At 38.3% G+C, this 18527-nt stretch overlaps 2 protein-coding genes and 1 pseudogene across 2 annotated transcripts; 2 read left to right on the top strand and 1 right to left on the bottom strand.

Annotated features, from left to right (window-relative positions):
• Positions 1 to 5210: 5210 nt before the first annotated feature.
• LOC131227569 (LEAF RUST 10 DISEASE-RESISTANCE LOCUS RECEPTOR-LIKE PROTEIN KINASE-like 2.1) lies at positions 5211 to 12078 on the top strand. The gene is made up of 4 exons (XM_058223376.1): positions 5211 to 6323; positions 10454 to 10495; positions 11403 to 11895; positions 12012 to 12078. Exons 1-4 carry the CDS (start codon positions 5537 to 5539, stop codon positions 12076 to 12078), a joined length of 1389 nt encoding a protein of 462 aa, XP_058079359.1. The 5' UTR covers positions 5211 to 5536.
• A 7-nt stretch (positions 12079 to 12085) lies between these two features.
• Positions 12086 to 12502, top strand: LOC131227562 (LEAF RUST 10 DISEASE-RESISTANCE LOCUS RECEPTOR-LIKE PROTEIN KINASE-like 2.3). The gene has a single exon (XM_058223364.1). The coding sequence runs from the start codon at positions 12086 to 12088 to the stop codon at positions 12500 to 12502; it is 417 nt and encodes a 138-aa protein (XP_058079347.1).
• A 366-nt stretch (positions 12503 to 12868) lies between these two features.
• Positions 12869 to 18527, bottom strand: part of LOC131227552 (LEAF RUST 10 DISEASE-RESISTANCE LOCUS RECEPTOR-LIKE PROTEIN KINASE-like 1.4) — an 82740-nt pseudogene continuing 77081 nt past the window's right edge.

The raw sequence follows: 18527 nt of genomic DNA, 5'->3' as shown, positions 1-18527 counted from the left end.
TTTGGAACACATCTCCTAATGATTTGGTATGAACAATATTTAAATAAATAAGAGTCATCCCAAAAAAAGCTACGTCCCTCGGCGAAAAATCTATTCTTATCTTGTGACATCCAATGGATTGGTAATTTATTTGTCACAATATAATTAGCTATGTTAACATACCAAGATATTTAGGAAATGGAAAATAACTATTCATCCTGGAAAGTGTCTTTGATCGTCGAAATCTCAATGGAGTCCGAGAGCACAAGTCAAGACAAATGGTCAGCCACTACATTATCTACCCTTTTCATGTCACATATTTCTAAGTCGAACTCTTGGAGTTGGAAGATCCATCTCAAAAGACGAGGCTTAGTATCCTTCTTTGAGAGGAGATATTCGAGTGTCGTATGATTGGTGAAAATTATAATTTTGGATCCAATCAAGTATGATTTGAATTTGTCCAAAGCAAAAACTACGTCAAGGAGTTCTTTTTCCATGGTGGAGTAATTTATCTGGGCAACATTCAACGTTCTACTTGCGTAGTAGATAACACGTACCTTCTTATCCTTTATTTGCCCTAATACAACCCCAACCGCATAGTCTCTAGCATCGCACATGATTTTAAAAGGGATGCTTCAATCGGGTGATTGCATGATTGATACGATTGTCAACATACCATTTAGCTTAGTAAAAGCCTCTTAGCATGAATCAGTCCATTTAAATGGGGTATCCTTTTGAAGGATGTTACTCAATGGTATAAAAATTTGATTGAAATCCTTAATAAACCTCTTATAAAGTCCTACATGACTTAGAAAAGAGCGAATGTCATGTGTGTTTTTGGGTGGCGGCAAATTAGTAATCAAGTTTATTTTGGCCTTGTCTACTTTAATTCTAAGGATAAGATCACATGTCCAAGGACAATTCCTTTTTGAACCATGAAATAATACTAGTCAAAACTAAATTCTTAACCTGATTCAAAAAAGCCTTCAGGTTACTCCATATTATTTCTTCTTCCAATTCATTATTTAGGAATGCAGTTTTAACGTCCATTTGGTGAATTAAAATCTTATTCACTGATGCAATGATAATTAAAATTTGAATTGATGTCATTTTTGAAACATGGGAATAAGTATCAAAATGGTTAACACTTTCCTTTTGTTTAAACCCATTAGCTATTAATCTAGCCTTATATTTATCAATTAAACCATCAACTCTTCTTTTCTTTTTGAATATCCATTTACAACCTAAGGTTTCAGCCCCAAGAGGTAAGTTAACTAATTTCCAAATGTTATTAGATTTGATAGAACCTATTTCATTTTTGATTGCTTCCTTCCAAAAGGTAGCATCAAGAGAGGACGTCGCCTCTCTGAATGTTAGTAGATCACCTTCTAGTTGAGTTAAAAACACTTAAAAATCAGAACCAAAGTCTTTAGCAATCATTGACTATTTACTTATTCTTATCTCAGGTTCGAACTAAAGGTATTCTAAGTCTTTAATTGATTCTCTACTTCATTTTTTTAAATAATAAATTTAAAAAATGTTTTATACTTTGATCTTAACAGATATACATAAGTACCTGTAATGATCATCTAGAAAAGTAATGGAGTATTTCTTACATCCTCTAATAAAATTCTTTTTTAAGATTGCAAATATCAGAGTGTATCAAACCTAAAAACTCTGAATTTCTTTCAACACAAGGGAATGTTTTCTTCATTACTTTTGATTGAGAGCAAGATTAACATTTTTTGAATTCATTAATTTCTAAACGACGTATCATACCACTAGTAGACATATTTTTAATAGACTTAGCATTCGTATGACCTAGTCTACTATGTCGTAATAAAACGGTGCACAACATGTAAGCGGAAGTAGTATCATTATTGCATTTAACATTCAGTTTAAATTAACATACCATGACCATGATATGCATAACCTTTACCAACAAATGAGCCATTTTTTATTATTATAATTTGGTGAGAATCAATAACCTGCATCAGACCAGCTTTGTTAAAAGATAACTTGAAACAAGGATTTTGTGCATATTTGGCATATAATGAACATTAGCCATAATAATGGTCTTCCCAGAGGTGAACACTAGTTCAACCTTTCCTTATCCAATAACGTTTGTTGTGACAACATTTTCCATTTAGACTTTTCTATTAAAAGCAACCTCCTCATATTTCTTAAACCAAGTGCGATCATAATACACATGTGTGCTAGCACTTGTGTCGATCTACCAACTGTCACACGGTTCTACGCGAATCATGTTAACTTCTGTGAGCATAGTCACAATTTCAGGTTCCTCCGTCACATTTGCTTTAAGTGTAAGAGCTAGCTTCCTTTTCCGCTTATAGCATTATCTTGCAAAGTGGACCTAGTTTGCCACACACATAGCCAAATGATTTTTCCTAATGATTGGGTTTCTTTTTGAACCATTTTTGCTTCGGTTTCAGGTTATTCAGTTTGGACATTTCTTTTTGTTGATTCTGGTTATGTTTTTCATTAACCATTAAAACTTTAAATACATTATCAGATTTCTTCTCTTCTATAGAGTCCTGGAGTCTTGATTCTTCTTCTATTCGAAGATGAATAATCAATTGTTCCGTCGACAATTGTTTGGTTTTATGTTTAAGGGAATTTTTGAAGTTTCTCTAAGTGGGTGCTAATTTTTCAATGACAGCAATCACCTGAAATTGTTCATTATTTTACGAGATTTGAGGTTAAAATCATTTTTCTGATGTACCACTGATTTATCATTACTCATCTAGAACTTAAAGTATTGACTAACAATATATTTTTTAACGCCCGCCTTTTCATTCTTATACTTGTTTCTAGATCTCAAAGGAGGTATCATAGTCACAATACAAGTCATATAACTGATTTCACAATGCACTAAATATATAATTTTTGTATAGATAATTGTCATCATCCCATTTCTGACGAACTATAGATAGTTCAAGCTCAAGAAGATCTAATGGTCGTGGCTTATTGATAACATACACCACTTTAAAGGTTGTTAGGTAGAAGAACATTTTTTGTTTCCACCGTTGGATGGGTTGACCGAAAAAATATTTAGGTCGGGCAGATTTGTCATTCGAATCTCTTGAAGCCATGGGACATAATATCTCAAAATTGTTAATAATACTGTAATATTAAACTATCTATATTCAACATAAAGAATTTTTGCTTAGGAACCCCACACATGTTATGCAGATCTTAGTTGGTAGTACGATCAGATGAACGTTGGGTCGAGGCACTTACTTGTCATTATCTTTGAGATACTTCGCGCCCCTCGGCGAAGAGTACCGGTGCAAAAGGTTACCAACATTGTATCTCCCAAGATACAACTCCCCAACAATTTTTCTACATAGCGTGTGCACTCATTGGTAGAAAAATAATACCAATAAGACACCATACAACACCGCATAAATTTTTCTTATGCCCACGAAGACTAGTTTTGATTTAACATGAAAAATGGAGTAGAAGACATTGGTAACAAAGGAGGGTTTTTCCTTATTTTGCGATACAGAAACCCTAACCCTAATCCCTCTTTTAAAAACTCGAAGCCACATCTTGAAAAGACCCGCAAAAGAAACGGGTGCGACATTTAGGGGTCACATCTAACGGCCGCGACCAAAACAACAGATAAAAAGTATTTTACAAAAATTGGGCAAAACGTAGCTTATTAAGACTCTAATTAAGGAAGTCACCCCAGTTAAAGGTTTTCGGGCCAGATTTCCCACTGGCCTGCACCCCTACGTGCGCGTACGGGCTTGGGCATAGTTAAACATACTTGACAAGAATTTATGTTGAACAAAGATATATGAGCCTTTTTTCTTCTTCCATTCTATCCAATACAGGAATAAAGAAAATCATGAAAGGACAAAAAAACAAACTAACACTTCAGCTCAAAAAAACTCATAGGTTATGTTGAAATACACGTAATAAAAAGTTATTTTAGAATTACTAATACAAGAGGTTGTGGGTTCAAATCCCACCTCTGACATTATTAAAAATATAACAAGTTTTGTACAGCCTTGTGCTCTATTCCAAATGAAATAGAAAAGATACAGCTTATGAAAAAACAAAAAATACAATAGGCAAACCTATGATTTAGGTTGTTTTTCTCGGACCCTCCATCTCCAGCATAGGAATCAACCATTGGGTTAGGTTTATCGTGTGGGCAACAAATTTTTTATTTATTGTAAAATTGATAATAATAATTGTAATATACAATTATTATTTTAAAAATTTTTCCTCCCAAACATTTGTATTGTAGGCTCTTGAGCAAAAGATTAGAATCTTCCAATAAAAAGATTTATTGCAAATTCACCGTCCATGGTGGGACCAATCAGACCCATAAAAAACATGTGCAGCGTACTAACCATCTAGAAGATTTTTGGATGTCCATATATCATATCTCTGGAAACATTGTAACCCTTCTTTTTCTCATCTTAAAGTTGATTGGGTCGACTCTTTGGGACCAACCTGAGTTGAGGAACCCGGAGTCCACTCGAAAAACCTGAGTCGCATCCTAACATTATCCGACCTAGTGATGAAGGGATTGACTTGGTTGATTCAAGAGGCGTCCCGGGCTGACCCACCTAACCTTCAAACGTGTGAAACTAGGACCGTTCATCAGGAGGCCCACAAGCATATATTTGATGCCAGCTAGTAAATTCTTTTCAACCAATTTTATTCTTGCACTTGGTACCAAGCTTATGATAGGATCACACTATTTCGAGGCCATGGAAGACGGGGCCCACCTGATGAATGGTTGCGATATTGCACGCACGGACACACTAGCTAGATATGGTTTGGACCTTCCAATTTCTCAACCCAGTTTAAATCTCTAGCTCGTGCAAGACGCGGTACAAAAAGTCATGGCATATGTCCCACCTGTCTTGGTTGGAAACTTTCTTACCGCAAGGAATTATATAGTTCATGTGCATCAAGGTGAATGGTATCCCGCTGCTCTGTTCCATAGGACTGATTTAAGGTTCCGACGGTCTGGATCTTTTTCACCTCCGATCGGGCCTTCTCTGGTCCATCTTTGCCATGAAAGTGTCTGCGACCCGCTTTACATCAGTTCTGTACTGAAAAGCACCACAGCCTGGTGATCTAGACCGTTCATCAGATTATACTTAGAAATATCTTAATTTAGAGATTCCTAACCCTTGATCAGTGGCCTACGCACCGTGTGATGAAAAAGAAAGTTATAGCTAAAGGGAAAGAAAGAAGTGAATTGATCGCTAGGATCGGTTCATCTTTCCACTGCAGTGGATCCACTCGTAAGGAACGGTGCAACACCGTTCTCGGTAGGATGCATGCGAACTTAAGAAAAGTCTTTTTGTGTAAACATCAAATGGGAAAGAAAAAGTCGGTTTTCGTGTTCTGTGAAAAACCAAACCCTCGTCTCCTTTCACTCTCTCATTGAACCTTCCCATCTTCTTCCTCCCTTCAATTGAGTTCCTATCAATAAATCAAAACCCCCAAACCATCGCATCTCCCTATACACCCAAGAAAGAGATATTGTAGAGAACTCAAAGAAACCTTCATGGGTTCTATCAGAATTCTCCCAAGATCATCTTCCATTCTCTTCTCATCCTCCTTCATCCTCCTCATCTTCCTTGTCCCTTCTTTTTTATCCGACGATGACGAACGTTTCTCTCGATGTGCTCCATTCACATGTGGAAACATCCCAATCCATTACCCTTTTTGGGTCGATGTCCAGTCAGAGTATTGTGGCTATCCAGGGTACAACCTCAGCTGTCATGATAACACCACCGAGATGGAGATGATGTGGAAGCAATACCTTGTTAAAGATATCAATTACGATGGCCAGATATTAAAGATCGTTGATAAGGATTTCATGGACGAAGAATGTCCTCAGCCATCTAATACAACCATCAATTCAACTCTCTTTGGTTACAGTTCTGGAGATCTCAACCTCACCTTGTACTACAATTGCCCATCTTCAATTCCCACTTCTAATTTTCCCTTGTACTCTCTTCCTTGCCTTACAAAAAACAACAATTATGCTTTCTTTACATTCCAACCCTTCCCTCCTCACAACGACCTCCTTCGTAACTGCCATATCAGCAATATTTCTCTTATCGAAACGGCTAGGCCTCGACTCGAGGTCAATCCTGACATATTCGGGGAAGTCCTGAAAGAAGGTTTTGAAGTGGAGTGGACAACAAAAAGTGAGTGGTGTGTAGGTTGTATGGAAACGAATGGGCGGTGCGGATTCAATGCAACCACTCTACAATACATCTGTTTGTGCCGTGATCAACCGCGCATTGACAACTGCAACGGCCTGCCAGTTCCAATCATCCAGCCGGGTACGTATTTCCAACGTTCAGCTAGAGTTTTTGCTTGGTTTTGATTGTTAGTTTGTGGTAGATCACACGTACACCATCCTTTTCCTATAATGAAGACCATTCATTGAACTCCATGGGTTGTGAACGAAAACATCTCCTCTATTGTACGCGTGGCACTTGTCTATGAGGAGCGTCACTGCTCGTCTTTGCGGACGCGGATTAACTAGTGACAAGTTAAATACCAATGCTCACTACTGGAGCGACGTCACCAAGTTCTGTGGCCCCACCATGACGTTTGTTTTGTATTCACTGTCCATTCATTTGGAAATATCATATATTAAAGCATGATCCAAATATCTAAAGCTAGATGGGTCCTTACTCTGGTGGTAGACTCTCGGGAGTTTCAACACCCGGTTCAAGGTTCGAGTTGTGAGTGTGTCGTGGTGTGTGGTGTGTGTGTCGTGTGTTAAAATAATTAAAAAAAATACAAATAAAAATAAAAAAAATCTAAACCTCAATTGGAACCACCACAACAAAACAGCAGGGAGAGTGACACCACCATTAAAAACTTCTAAGGCCGTAAAAGTTTCTAATTAATCAAGCTAATATTTATCTAAGTTAACACATGAACAAGTTGGATCTTAAATAAACATTATATTGGACCTTAGGAAGGTTTCAACTGTGGGGATCACTCTCCCTGATATTTTCTTTATTGGGTCTACTTGAGCTTTAGATCTAACTCATTCTTTGGATCATGCCCTAATATAATCTTTACAAATGGATGGACGACGTGGATACAAAGTATATATCATAATGGGGCCCACAGAATTTGGTGACGTCACTTCAGTAGCAAGTATCGCTACTTAACCTGTCAACAGTTAATCCACGTTCCGTCTCTGCACCACACGTACACACTAGCCAGGTTGGCGATGTGTGGTACACCAGCCAATCCGCTACAGAAAGATGACGTTTATGACGCGACGCCCTCCGTGCTTCACATGCAAGAAGGAGCACTTAGGGCCTGTTTGGATTCGCGTATTGTATTGTATTTAGGTATTGTTCATGTATACATTGGACGGTTTTCAGAATACATTCAAATCAATCAGATACTAATCAATGTTTGGATAAGAGGTATTGTTTGGCATAGTATATAATACGTTATACAGATCAATGTTTGGATGGGACGTATTATGTGTGTGTATTGTACAATCTTAATTGGGTCGGGTGGCCTGTTTGACGTATGAAACTTTCTGATTCCTAGCCCAGATGATTTTCACGTTGAAATGTACCAAATGAACGGTCCCGATCTTACACTGCATAGCTACCAGATATCTTGTAATCGTACAAATTATAAACTTTCATCCACTGCCGAATACAACGCAATGAATACGAAGTATTGATGGCAACAGAACCCACTGACAATAATCTACCGTTGGTTTGAAAATTTGGCTGGAGTTTGTATTGGCACGCATGGGATTCAACTCATATTCACTCCATTCCAAACACGGTAAACGTCAAATCATAACTTCTAATATGATACAATACATCCCAAAACGCGTATCCAAATAGGCCCTTAACATTGTTCTTTCGATACCGCGGTTGTATAAAAAGGCAAGCCGATTGGCTGGTGTACCCCACACACCAGCTATATCGCAGTAGTATTGACATCAGCAAGTTCTGTGGGTTCCATCATGAGGTATGTGTTATATCCAAACCGTCCATCCATTTTGTGATCTCGTCTTAAGGCTTGAACTGAAAAATAAAATAGATCTAAACATCAACTAGACCACGATAAAAAAAAGCAGTGGGAGATTGAATGTCTACCATTGAAGCCCTTTTAGGGGTCACAGAAGTTTCAGATCAATATGAAATTTGTTTATCCTCTTCATCCATGTATTTTTTTACCTTATTAACAGATTTAATGGAAAATAAACATTATGGTGGGCTCTATGAATTTTTTAATGGTGAAAATCATTATCCTTGCTGCTATTTTTGGTGTGGTTCATTTTCAGCTTTGGATATGATTTGTTTGTTTGTTTGTTTTTTTTTTTTCTAATGCTCTAAAATAATCTCGAAAAATGGACTAATAGTGTGGATATAATAAATGCATCATTGTTGGGGCCATGTAACTTTGACCTCCTTTGAACCGTTCGTACAACACGGAGCTCGAGGAGAGTCTTCCCCGACGCGTATAGCTGGTGTATTGATGCCAGCAAGTTTTGTGCATCCCATCATGAGGTACGTGTTATATCCAAACAATCCATCCATTTGGCGGGCCCGTCTTAAGGCTTGAGTGGAAAAATAAGACAGATCTAAAGATCAAGTGGACCACACTGCAAAAAAGCAGTGGGGGATTGAACGTCTACCATTGAAACCTTTTTGGGGGTCACAGAAGTTTCGGATCAATATGAAATTTCTTTTTCCTCTTCATCCATGTATTTTTTATCTTATTAACAGATTGGATGGAAAATAAACGTTATGGTGGGCCTTACAAATTTTTTAACGATGAAAATCATTATCCTCGCTACTATTTTTGGTGTGGTCCATTTGAGCTTTGTATACTATTCATTTTTTTGTCTAATGCTCTAAACTCATCTCTAAAAATGGATGAACGGTGTGGATATATTAAATACATTATTGTGGGGGCCATGTAACTTTCATCTCCTTAACTGTTTGTACAACTCGGAGCTCGAGGAGTTTCGGCGCTCATCTTTGTAGGAAACAGATTGGCTACTTCCCCTGACACCAGCCAGTGGCTGGTGGTCGGTGCTATGTGGGCCCCACTATGATGTATTTGTTTCATCCATGCCGTCCATATGTTTTTAAAGATCATTTTAAGTATGAAATCAAAGATGAGGTACATATCAATCTCGAGTGGACCACATTACAGGAAACAGTGTTGAATGAGCATCGACCATTAAAAACATTTTGGGGGCCCATAAAAGTTTTGGATCATGCTGATTTTTGTTTTTTCCCTTCATCTGGGCCTGTATGACCTAATCAATAGATTGGATGTCAAATAAACAGTAGATTAGGCCTTAGGAGGATTTTAATGGTGGATATCCAATAAATATTGTTTTCATGTGGTGTGATCCACCTGAGATTTATATCTCTCTTATTTTTGGGATCAAGCACTAAAATGATCTTTAAAAATGGATGAACGGAATGGATGAAACACATACATCATGGTGAGGCCCACAGAGCACCGACCACCAGCCACGAGGATGGTGGCAAGGGGAGTAGCTAATCCGTTTCCGTCTTCGCACGACACGTATCCACACCAACTATATAGCTGGTGTGTGGTACACCAGCCAATCCGCTTCCGTACCCGTGACAAATCCAAGATGTTCATCAGATTGGGGAAACTGATTGGCTACTCCCCCTGCCACCAGCTCGATGGCTGGTGGTCGGTGCTCTATGGGCCCCCCATGATGTATGTGTTTCATCTATGCCATTCATACATTTCTACAGATCATTTATGGATTGATACAAAAAATAAGAGGGATATAAATCTCAGGTGGACCACACCACAGGAAAAGAATAGTGATTGGATATCCACCATTAAAATCCTCCTAAGGCCCACTGTAATGTTTATTTGACATCCAATTTGTTGATTAGGTCATACAAACCTAGATGAAGGGAAAAAACAAAGATAAGCTTGATCCAAAACTTTTATGGCCTCCAAAAAGTTTTTAATGGTCGACATTCGTTCAAAAGTTTTTTTGACATCCAATGAATAATTACTACAGACTTAAAACAATTCAATTAAATGAAACCATTAAATTCTTAAAATTCTACAACTAATACCATCATTTATTATTTATAAATTAGACCAACTTAACAAGTAAAATTCAAATTAAATAATTAGGAATGGTCCAAATGGGGCCAGTCCCCCTTATGATAGGTATGACCACGTCTCACATGTGCCATTCTAACACATGTTTAGGAAGAGAGCTTCATTAAGTAAATATCGTTTGTATTATCTTTGATAGAAATTGGTAGTTGTTTAATATTTATATCGGTGTTGATTGATTCATTTTTATTTTATGGGCAAGAAACCGAACATTACAATGTAAGAAAATGGTTATTGGTATTATTACATTAAAGTGATTTTATGTTTTATTGATCTTCTCTATAATATGATTTTACAGGTAGAAATGAAGGCATGGATAAGAAGAAGATCATTGCCATAGGTATCATGCTATTGCCCTGCCTTCTTTTTTCGCTTCTCTGTTTCTTCTCCAGGAGGCTAAGTCATTAAAATCCTTCATCTCTAACCTTTGAGAGAATAATTAATTATACTCAGATCCTGTTTCAACCTAAATTCTTCCAAAGAAGAAGTTTGCAAACACCCTAGGCTCCATCCCACCTGCAAAATGAAATAAACATGCTTATAATTCAAGCCGAGAGAATCAACCATTATTTACAATCCAACATCTGCGGTTTCTTTTACAATTTTACGATGCCCTCTATCCTTTCCTACCCTTTCATCTTTAAACTCTTATCCACAACTTTTTCAACTGTGAACATGATAATCGGTTCAATTATCCGAATTTTAGTTTGTATAATTATACACATTGTAAACGTTGTGGAAAAACACCTGCACATGATCAATACGAGCAAAGCAAAACTACCACCAAAAAAAAAAAAAAAAAATCAAACAAAAAAACAAAGGAGCAAACAAAAAATAATAGACGAGGTGCAAAGATTTATGTGGTTTGTTTGGATGTTTGTATGTTTTATTAGTTATCAATGATTTACAGGTAGCTCATTTACCAGCGGTGTGTTAAAAGGATTTACAGGTAACTCACAAGTGCCTGTAAGTTCTATTATTGTAAAGGTTTTAATGGTAACTCAAGCTTTTAAGTGCATTTGAAATCATGAGAAAAGGAAGTGATCATTTCACTTACCTCTAAGTTACACCTGAAACTCACTTTCAGATGTAACATGATTACAACTTAGTTACAGGGTGTGTGTGTACTAACATGCTAACCAAAAAAGTAAAAAAGTAAAAAAGAATTTGTAGTCGAAGGCACATTAGCTTGATTGAATTTCCATGATCATGTAGATCTTTCTGTCTGATTTCTTCTCCTCTTTTAGGTATATCTACAGGAGCAGGTTGTTTGCTTCTAGCAGGCTTTCTTTTCTTTCTCATTCCAGCCAACTCTTCTGGTTGGTCAAGAAGAAATTGGAAGAAGAAAACCAACAATGCAGGTGATGGTCGTGATGTTGAAGAGTTCTTAGAAATCTATGGATCCTTGGCTCTGAGAAGATACACTTATTCAGATCTCAAGAAGATTACCAACTCTTTCAAAGATAGTTTAGGCCAAGGAGGGTATGGTGGTGTGTTCAAAGGGATGCTACAGGATGGCCGTCTTGTGGCCGTGAAGGTCTTGAATGAATCCAAGGGTAACGGAGAAGATTTCATTAACGAGGTCTCCAGCATTGGTAGGACTTACCATGTGAATATCGTCTCTCTCCTAGGTTTCTGTTCAGAGGGGTCTAAAAGAGCACTTATCTATGAGTTCATGCCGAATGGATCTCTAGAAAAATTCATCTACACTGAGAAACCAAGACAATCACATCCCCTGGGGTGGGAAAAACTCTACGAAATTGCAATTGGAGTTGCTCGAGGACTAGAATACTTGCATCGTGGTTGCAATACACGCATTCTACATTTCGACATTAAACCGCATAACATTCTTCTAGATCAGGACTTTTGCCCCAAGATCTCAGATTTTGGGCTAGCAAAGCTGTGCCCGACGCAAAACAGTAGTATATCAATGTTGGGTGCCAGAGGAACCTTTGGGTTTATTGCCCCTGAAGTATATTGTAGAAACATTGGAGGTGTCTCCAACAAGTCAGATGTTTATAGCTATGGTATGATGGTACTAGAAATGGTAGGAGGAAGAAAGAACATCGATCCACTAGTAGAGAACACCAGCGAGGTATATTTTCCTCACTGGATATACAAACGTCTCACTACATACAGGCATCTTGATCTACATGGATATCTAGGTTTAAATGGAATTGAGACGAAAGTTGAAGAAGAAACAGCAAGGAAGATGATCTTAGTTGGTTTGTGGTGCATCCAAACCAACCCGACGGATCGGCCTTCAATGAGTAGGGTGGTAGAGATGCTGGAAGGAAGCCTTGATGGCTTGCCAATGCCACCCCAGCCATTTCTATCTTCTTCTTAGTGATCATAACAAGTTCTAAGACTTGAAAAAAAATAAAAATAAATAAATAAATTCCCAAGTTCTAAGACTTCAATATCATAAAGTTCTAAGAATTTCTTTCACAGTTGTATCAGAATGCAATTATGGATTTGACGATAACAAAAGGCTTGAATACATTCTAGCATATGATGCATTATATTACCAATAAAATTGCATCTATTTTATGTGTTAGTCACTAGCATTAGATGAGGTAGACAAAGTGATCCATGTGTCAGTAACAGCATCCGACGAAAGGGATGCAAGTTTATTCAATGATGCAATGTCAAAGGCAGGTGTCCATCCTCTCCACCTTATAATCCTTACACTCAATTTCTCTCAACCCCTCCATCAAGGCCTCATCTCCTTATCATCTTTCCAACACCTAAATGCCAACTCAGCCACCAATACAATCATTCTCCTTACTACATTGTCCGATTCGAACTGTAGACTGGAGTCCACCAACTCATCCAATCCTCCATTGTTTATCTTGTTAACCACCATATTAGCCAAATTAATATCATCAGGATGGCTAGTGATGTCCAAGGCCCACTTCAATGATATAAGCTCTATCAGGACTACTTCAAAGCTATACACACTACTCTTGTTAGTAAGTTGGTAGCACCGATGATACTCGGGGTCCACATAGCCAGGCATCGCTTGTGGGCAGTCGACACATGTGACATGCCTGTCGGAAACAAACGTGACACGCCAAAGTTGGCAAGTTTTATTTGGAAATCATTGTCAAGGAGAAATTTCTTGGTCTTGATGTCCTGGTGTATGATTTCGATGGCATGGAGGTAAGCAAGTGCATCAACAGTCTCAATGGCAGCACGCATACATGTGGCCCATGTGAAAGCCCCAGTTTTTGAACAGTCACCATGGGGATTATCTGCCACTGTCCGTTGCGGATGAATTCATTGACAAGGAGAAGCTCACGACTGTAGTGTGAGGTGCAGCCATAAGATGTGACCAGATTTTGTCGTATGAGCTGCAGCTATATAATGTGACCAGATTTTGATGGCGCAATGGAGAGAGGATATTGATTTCATTCATGAATTGTTCCATGCGCTTGTAGTTGTTCTCATAAAATCACTTTAGTGTGACAAAATGCCAGTCAGGAACCTTCCCTGCAGATAAAAAAGTAAATTTCCAGTAAATTAACTATGGTTATCCATGGCCCAAGCTAGCTTATTTGCCTAGGGATATACTATAATCATCCAGAGTAGTCATGCAAATTTAGGCCACTAGGCAAATCTTGGGCCTTATTTCGGGCCCCAAAGATTAAATTCGATAAAACCCAAGCCCAATTAAGCTTGGATTGGGCTTGCCTTGCAGGCCTTTGGGCCATGTACAGGACAATATTATTAGCACCAAATAAGCGTGCGTCTCTGGCACTAAATAGTATATGATGTTAAAGCTCTCAATGTTATTTACTATGCGATTTATCCAATAAATTTAAACATATTTATACATGTGAAATGAGTAAAAAAGCATGATATATATTGAAAGTTGCCAACCAAGAAACTAGCACAGTAAAAAGATCTAAACTTCAACTCTTAATGACACAGTTTGAAAACATTATAATAGAAGAATCTAAACTTTCCTGGAGTTTTATTTTAAACTTAATGATATATGCAGGGTTTATGAGAGAGAATCCCATGTACTCGTATATACATGAAATTATTTAGATTCCTTTCACACATGTTCACTTTCAAGATAATCTTATATTATTTAAAAAGGATGTAGATATTACGGATTATAGGGATTTCTAACTACGGCTTTAATCCGTAGTTATTGTGCTACGGCTTTCCCCATGCTAAAAGGCTAATTGCCTGACAAAAGTAAAGAATGCGGATCTCATGAGGGTCTCTACAGGGCCATCATAATGTATGTGTTTTTATCTAAGCCCTCCATCCATTTTGACAAATCATTGTTGAGCATGAGCTCAAAAAAAGTAGATAGATTAAAGTCTCAAGTGGACCATACCATAAGAAACAGTGAAAATTAAGTTCTTACTGTTGAAATGTTTTTAGGAGTGTTGTGGTTCATTTGGGCCTTTGATATACCTCATTTTTTATTTATGCCCTAAACATAGCTCTCAAAATGAATGGACGGCATGGATAAATTACATCCATCATGGGATCCCCACGGAGCCCTGACAGGACCGTCCATCTCTAACCATGCGGGGATTAGCTACCGACAGGTTGAGTAGCAAGACTCTAGTGAAGTGACGTCCCCAAGTTGTGGGCCATCTAATGATGTATGTGGTGTATCCACACAGTTGATCCATTTGGAGAGATCATTTTAGGCATGAGCCAAAGAATGAGTTAGAGACTAAACTCGAGTAGACTCCACCTAGAAAACATTAGGGATAGTGATGCCCACCGTTAAAAACTTTCAGGGCGTGTTTGGCCGGGCGCTGAATGTGGGATTAGGTGGGATTAGGAGGGATGGGATCGGCAATCGGCATGACGAGCCAAACAGATCCGGTGAACTTTGTTCCAGGATACGAGCAATCCCATGGATCTTCAGACAATCCACTGACATCACCATCATTACCTTAAAATTGATCCTATCCCTTGGTGGGATGGATTGGAAGGTAAAATTCCGGGACATGCAGGGCGTGCCAAACAGACCCAGCAAACTTGTCCGGGATATAAGCAATCCCATGGATCTTAAGACAATCCACTGACACCACCATCATTACCTTAAAATTGATCCCATCCCACCAAATCCCATGGGATCGGTCCGGCCAAACACGCCCAGGGACTTTTAAGTTTTCGAGCGAGCTGATATCTGTGTTAACTTATTAACAGGTTGGATCTCAAATAAACATCAAGGTGGACTTAGGAAGGTTTCAAAGGTGGGCGTCACTCTCTCCACTGTTTTCTGTGGTGGGATCCACTTGAGCTCTGGATCTTCCTCATTCTTTGACTTATTCCCTAAAATGATTTCTCCAAATGGATGAACGTTGTGGATACAACACACACATCATAGTGGGGCCCACAAGACTTGGTGATGTCACTTCTTGCTAGTCTCGCTACTCAACCGGACGCGGATTGCATCCAGAGGCCGTGCTCTCTCTCCATCGCCCTAAAAATCCAAGGAGAGCTCTCTCTCTATCCATCACTGTGCTCTCCCATCTCTCAAGCTCTTATTCCCTCTCCGCCCTTTCTCAATTTATCGAGTGGTGTAGCGTGGTGGGTTTGGAGACGCCGAAATCGAGTGGGGGTGCGGACGATGGTTCCTGGCCAAGACGTTCAAGAAGGCTGTGAGAATGCAACAAATATTAAAGCAGCAGCAACAACAAGAAGCCCTGATGCAGCAGGCGTTGCTGCAGCAGCAACAGCTCTACCATCCCAGCTACCATATCAGTATTAGATTTTTTCCCCAATTTCCTAAATTTGTTTTTGTTATGATTAAAAAAAACACTACATGCTTTGATTGTACTTGTCTTTTACAGATTTGAATGTGAATCCCGAATTGGGTATTTCTGATTTTAGAAATTAGGGATTTAGGGATTTTAGGATTTTGGGGATTTGAGGACTTTTGAAATTGGGGATTTTCTGATTTTACAAATTGGGGATTTGAGGATTTTAGGAACCGGGGATTTGAGGCTTTTAGGAATTTGGGATTTTATGATTAAAGAAAATAAGTTTTCAATCTTGGGTTTGAAGGTTAAGCATTGGCTCCTTAATGTGGGTGTCTGACATAAATGGTTGGCCCCATTGTGGATACGGCATACTTCATCTGATCCATTGTTTATTGGAGATGGAGTGGCTTAAGATTGGTAGCTAGAATTCTACCCACCTGCATAAGGTTGGCAATGGACTGTGTTGACTCCTTGAAAATTTCAGGTTCAATCCCAGACCACCCAATCAAAATCGACCACCCAATCAAAATCAATGGACCACAGATGATTTGATATAACACAATCGTGGAACACTCGATGTGTGGATTGACCTGATTTTCATTCCAAGTGATAGTCATTGTGGGGCCTACCCTATATACATCTTGGATGTCATACATGTGGTATATCGGTGGGACAAAAGATGCAGCATGCTAACTTACAATGATATAAGTTCCATGATCATACCTCTTATATTGTGAGCAGAGTATGATGAATTGCCATTGCTGGTTGATGCTAATCATCTGATTAGCTCCCTACAAATGGATGCTGAGAGGAAAAATAGTGAGAAGCTCACATTTAATTGATGGAAGTTTAATGGTTGGATGGTTAAGAATGGATGGGTTGGTGGGTGTAATATGTGGGCTTTGGCACATCCACAATGGGGCATAATCAGAATTCACTGAAGCCAAGGCTAAAAGCCTATTGGTCCATCAACAAAACATTCCTAAAATACCTCAACTACTACAAATCATTTAGTAAAGTTAAAATGCTGTTAAATATCCCATCCAAAGATCCAAACACTCTCAAAACTGTTTATCCACAACCGTATGGCACTCTTTGTGGCTTTATGGTTGTACAAAAGCCCTACTTTTGCATATATTGTTTGTATTAACTCTAAAAATATGATTGGACTTGTTGCCCCCTAAGTCCAATTGCTCCATTGTTTCATCCATCTAGTTGGCTCTGTTTGTCCCACAAGCAAGCATGCCATTTGATGGACTGTTGATTGGATTGTGGGCCCCATCGTCCAATTGGACGGGATTTTTGCCACAGACCTTAATTGGCCAGCATGTGGGGTCCATTGGTGGAACCTATTTGTTGATCCGTCTGTCCGGCATTGTGAAATCTATTTTTTGTATGAGTAAACTTTGATGTAGTAATTACTAATGCAACTTATGTTATTGTCATTATCGTTTTCAATGGTCTCATCATCTCTTTGATAGGCATCTTCAAAGTCTTAATAATTCATAAATGTTAACTTGACATCTTCACACAGAATAATGGTTTGCATTACCTTTTTCTTTTCTTTCATAGAATACTAAAATTCATCAAAAGAAAAGAAGTAAGAACAAGAGCTGGCTATCCATAAAGATAGTGGATAGCAATTGCCGGTTACAGGAGAGGATCTTGAAACACCCATTTTGGCTAACAAGTTTGCAACCCAATTTGCAGTTTTAGCAACTACAACCATAGTTTTCACTATAACTGTACTTATTGTTGTTATTGTTTGCAGTGATCTCATCATCACTTTTATAGGCATCTTCAAAGCCTTAATAATTCATACAAGTTCATAAATGGTAACTCGACACCTTCACATAGAAGAATAGTATGCACAACCTTTTTTATTTTTTATTTTTAATACAGAGTACTAAAAAATTTATTGACGAAAAGGATAAGAACAAGGGCTGGCTATCCATTAAGACAATGGATAGCAACTGCCAATTTCAGGAGAAGACCCTGAAACACCCATTTTGATTAACGTGTCTGCAATCAAATTTGCGGTTCTAGCAACTACAACAAAAATACTTTTCTCCTCGTTAGCCCTTGCGATAATTTCATTAACGATGAAGTTTGTTTCCAAGGGGTCTACAAGATGAAGCACACGAAGTGGCACTTCTTGAATCTCATTCCACCAATAGATGGCTATGTTTGATATATGACCTTGCAGGACTTATCCCCATAGTATAGCATGGAAAAACAAATCCATACTGTGATTAGGATGTGTAATTCACTTAATGGCTCCGTAATGAGATTTAAACCTTAAAGGGAGCTGTTGGAGGTTAAAAAAACAAATGAACCACCTATGTGAGAAGAGAAGGTTGAGTTTGATGCTAATGCCTGGCTTACACTGAGTTGTCCTTGGGGAAGACAATTTCGGATCTTCCATAGGAAATCAAAGGTTTTGCATATTGTGGAAAAAAAATCCATATCACTAGCTAGTGAATGGCTTCGTTGAAAGATTAACGTCTGCCTTAGACTTTGATAGTTGACACCTGAATTCACCTCAATCCCCATGTGTGTCTTTCCAAATAAAATGGTTTGATTTATCTAGTTGTTTTTTTTTTTTTTTGGAACAATTTTATCAAGTCAATGTTG

Source organism: Magnolia sinica, chromosome 2 (genome assembly GCF_029962835.1).
Source record: "Magnolia sinica isolate HGM2019 chromosome 2, MsV1, whole genome shotgun sequence".
NCBI classification, from domain to species: Eukaryota; Viridiplantae; Streptophyta; class Magnoliopsida; order Magnoliales; family Magnoliaceae; genus Magnolia; species Magnolia sinica.
This window is presented reverse-complemented; position numbering and strand designations above follow the sequence as displayed.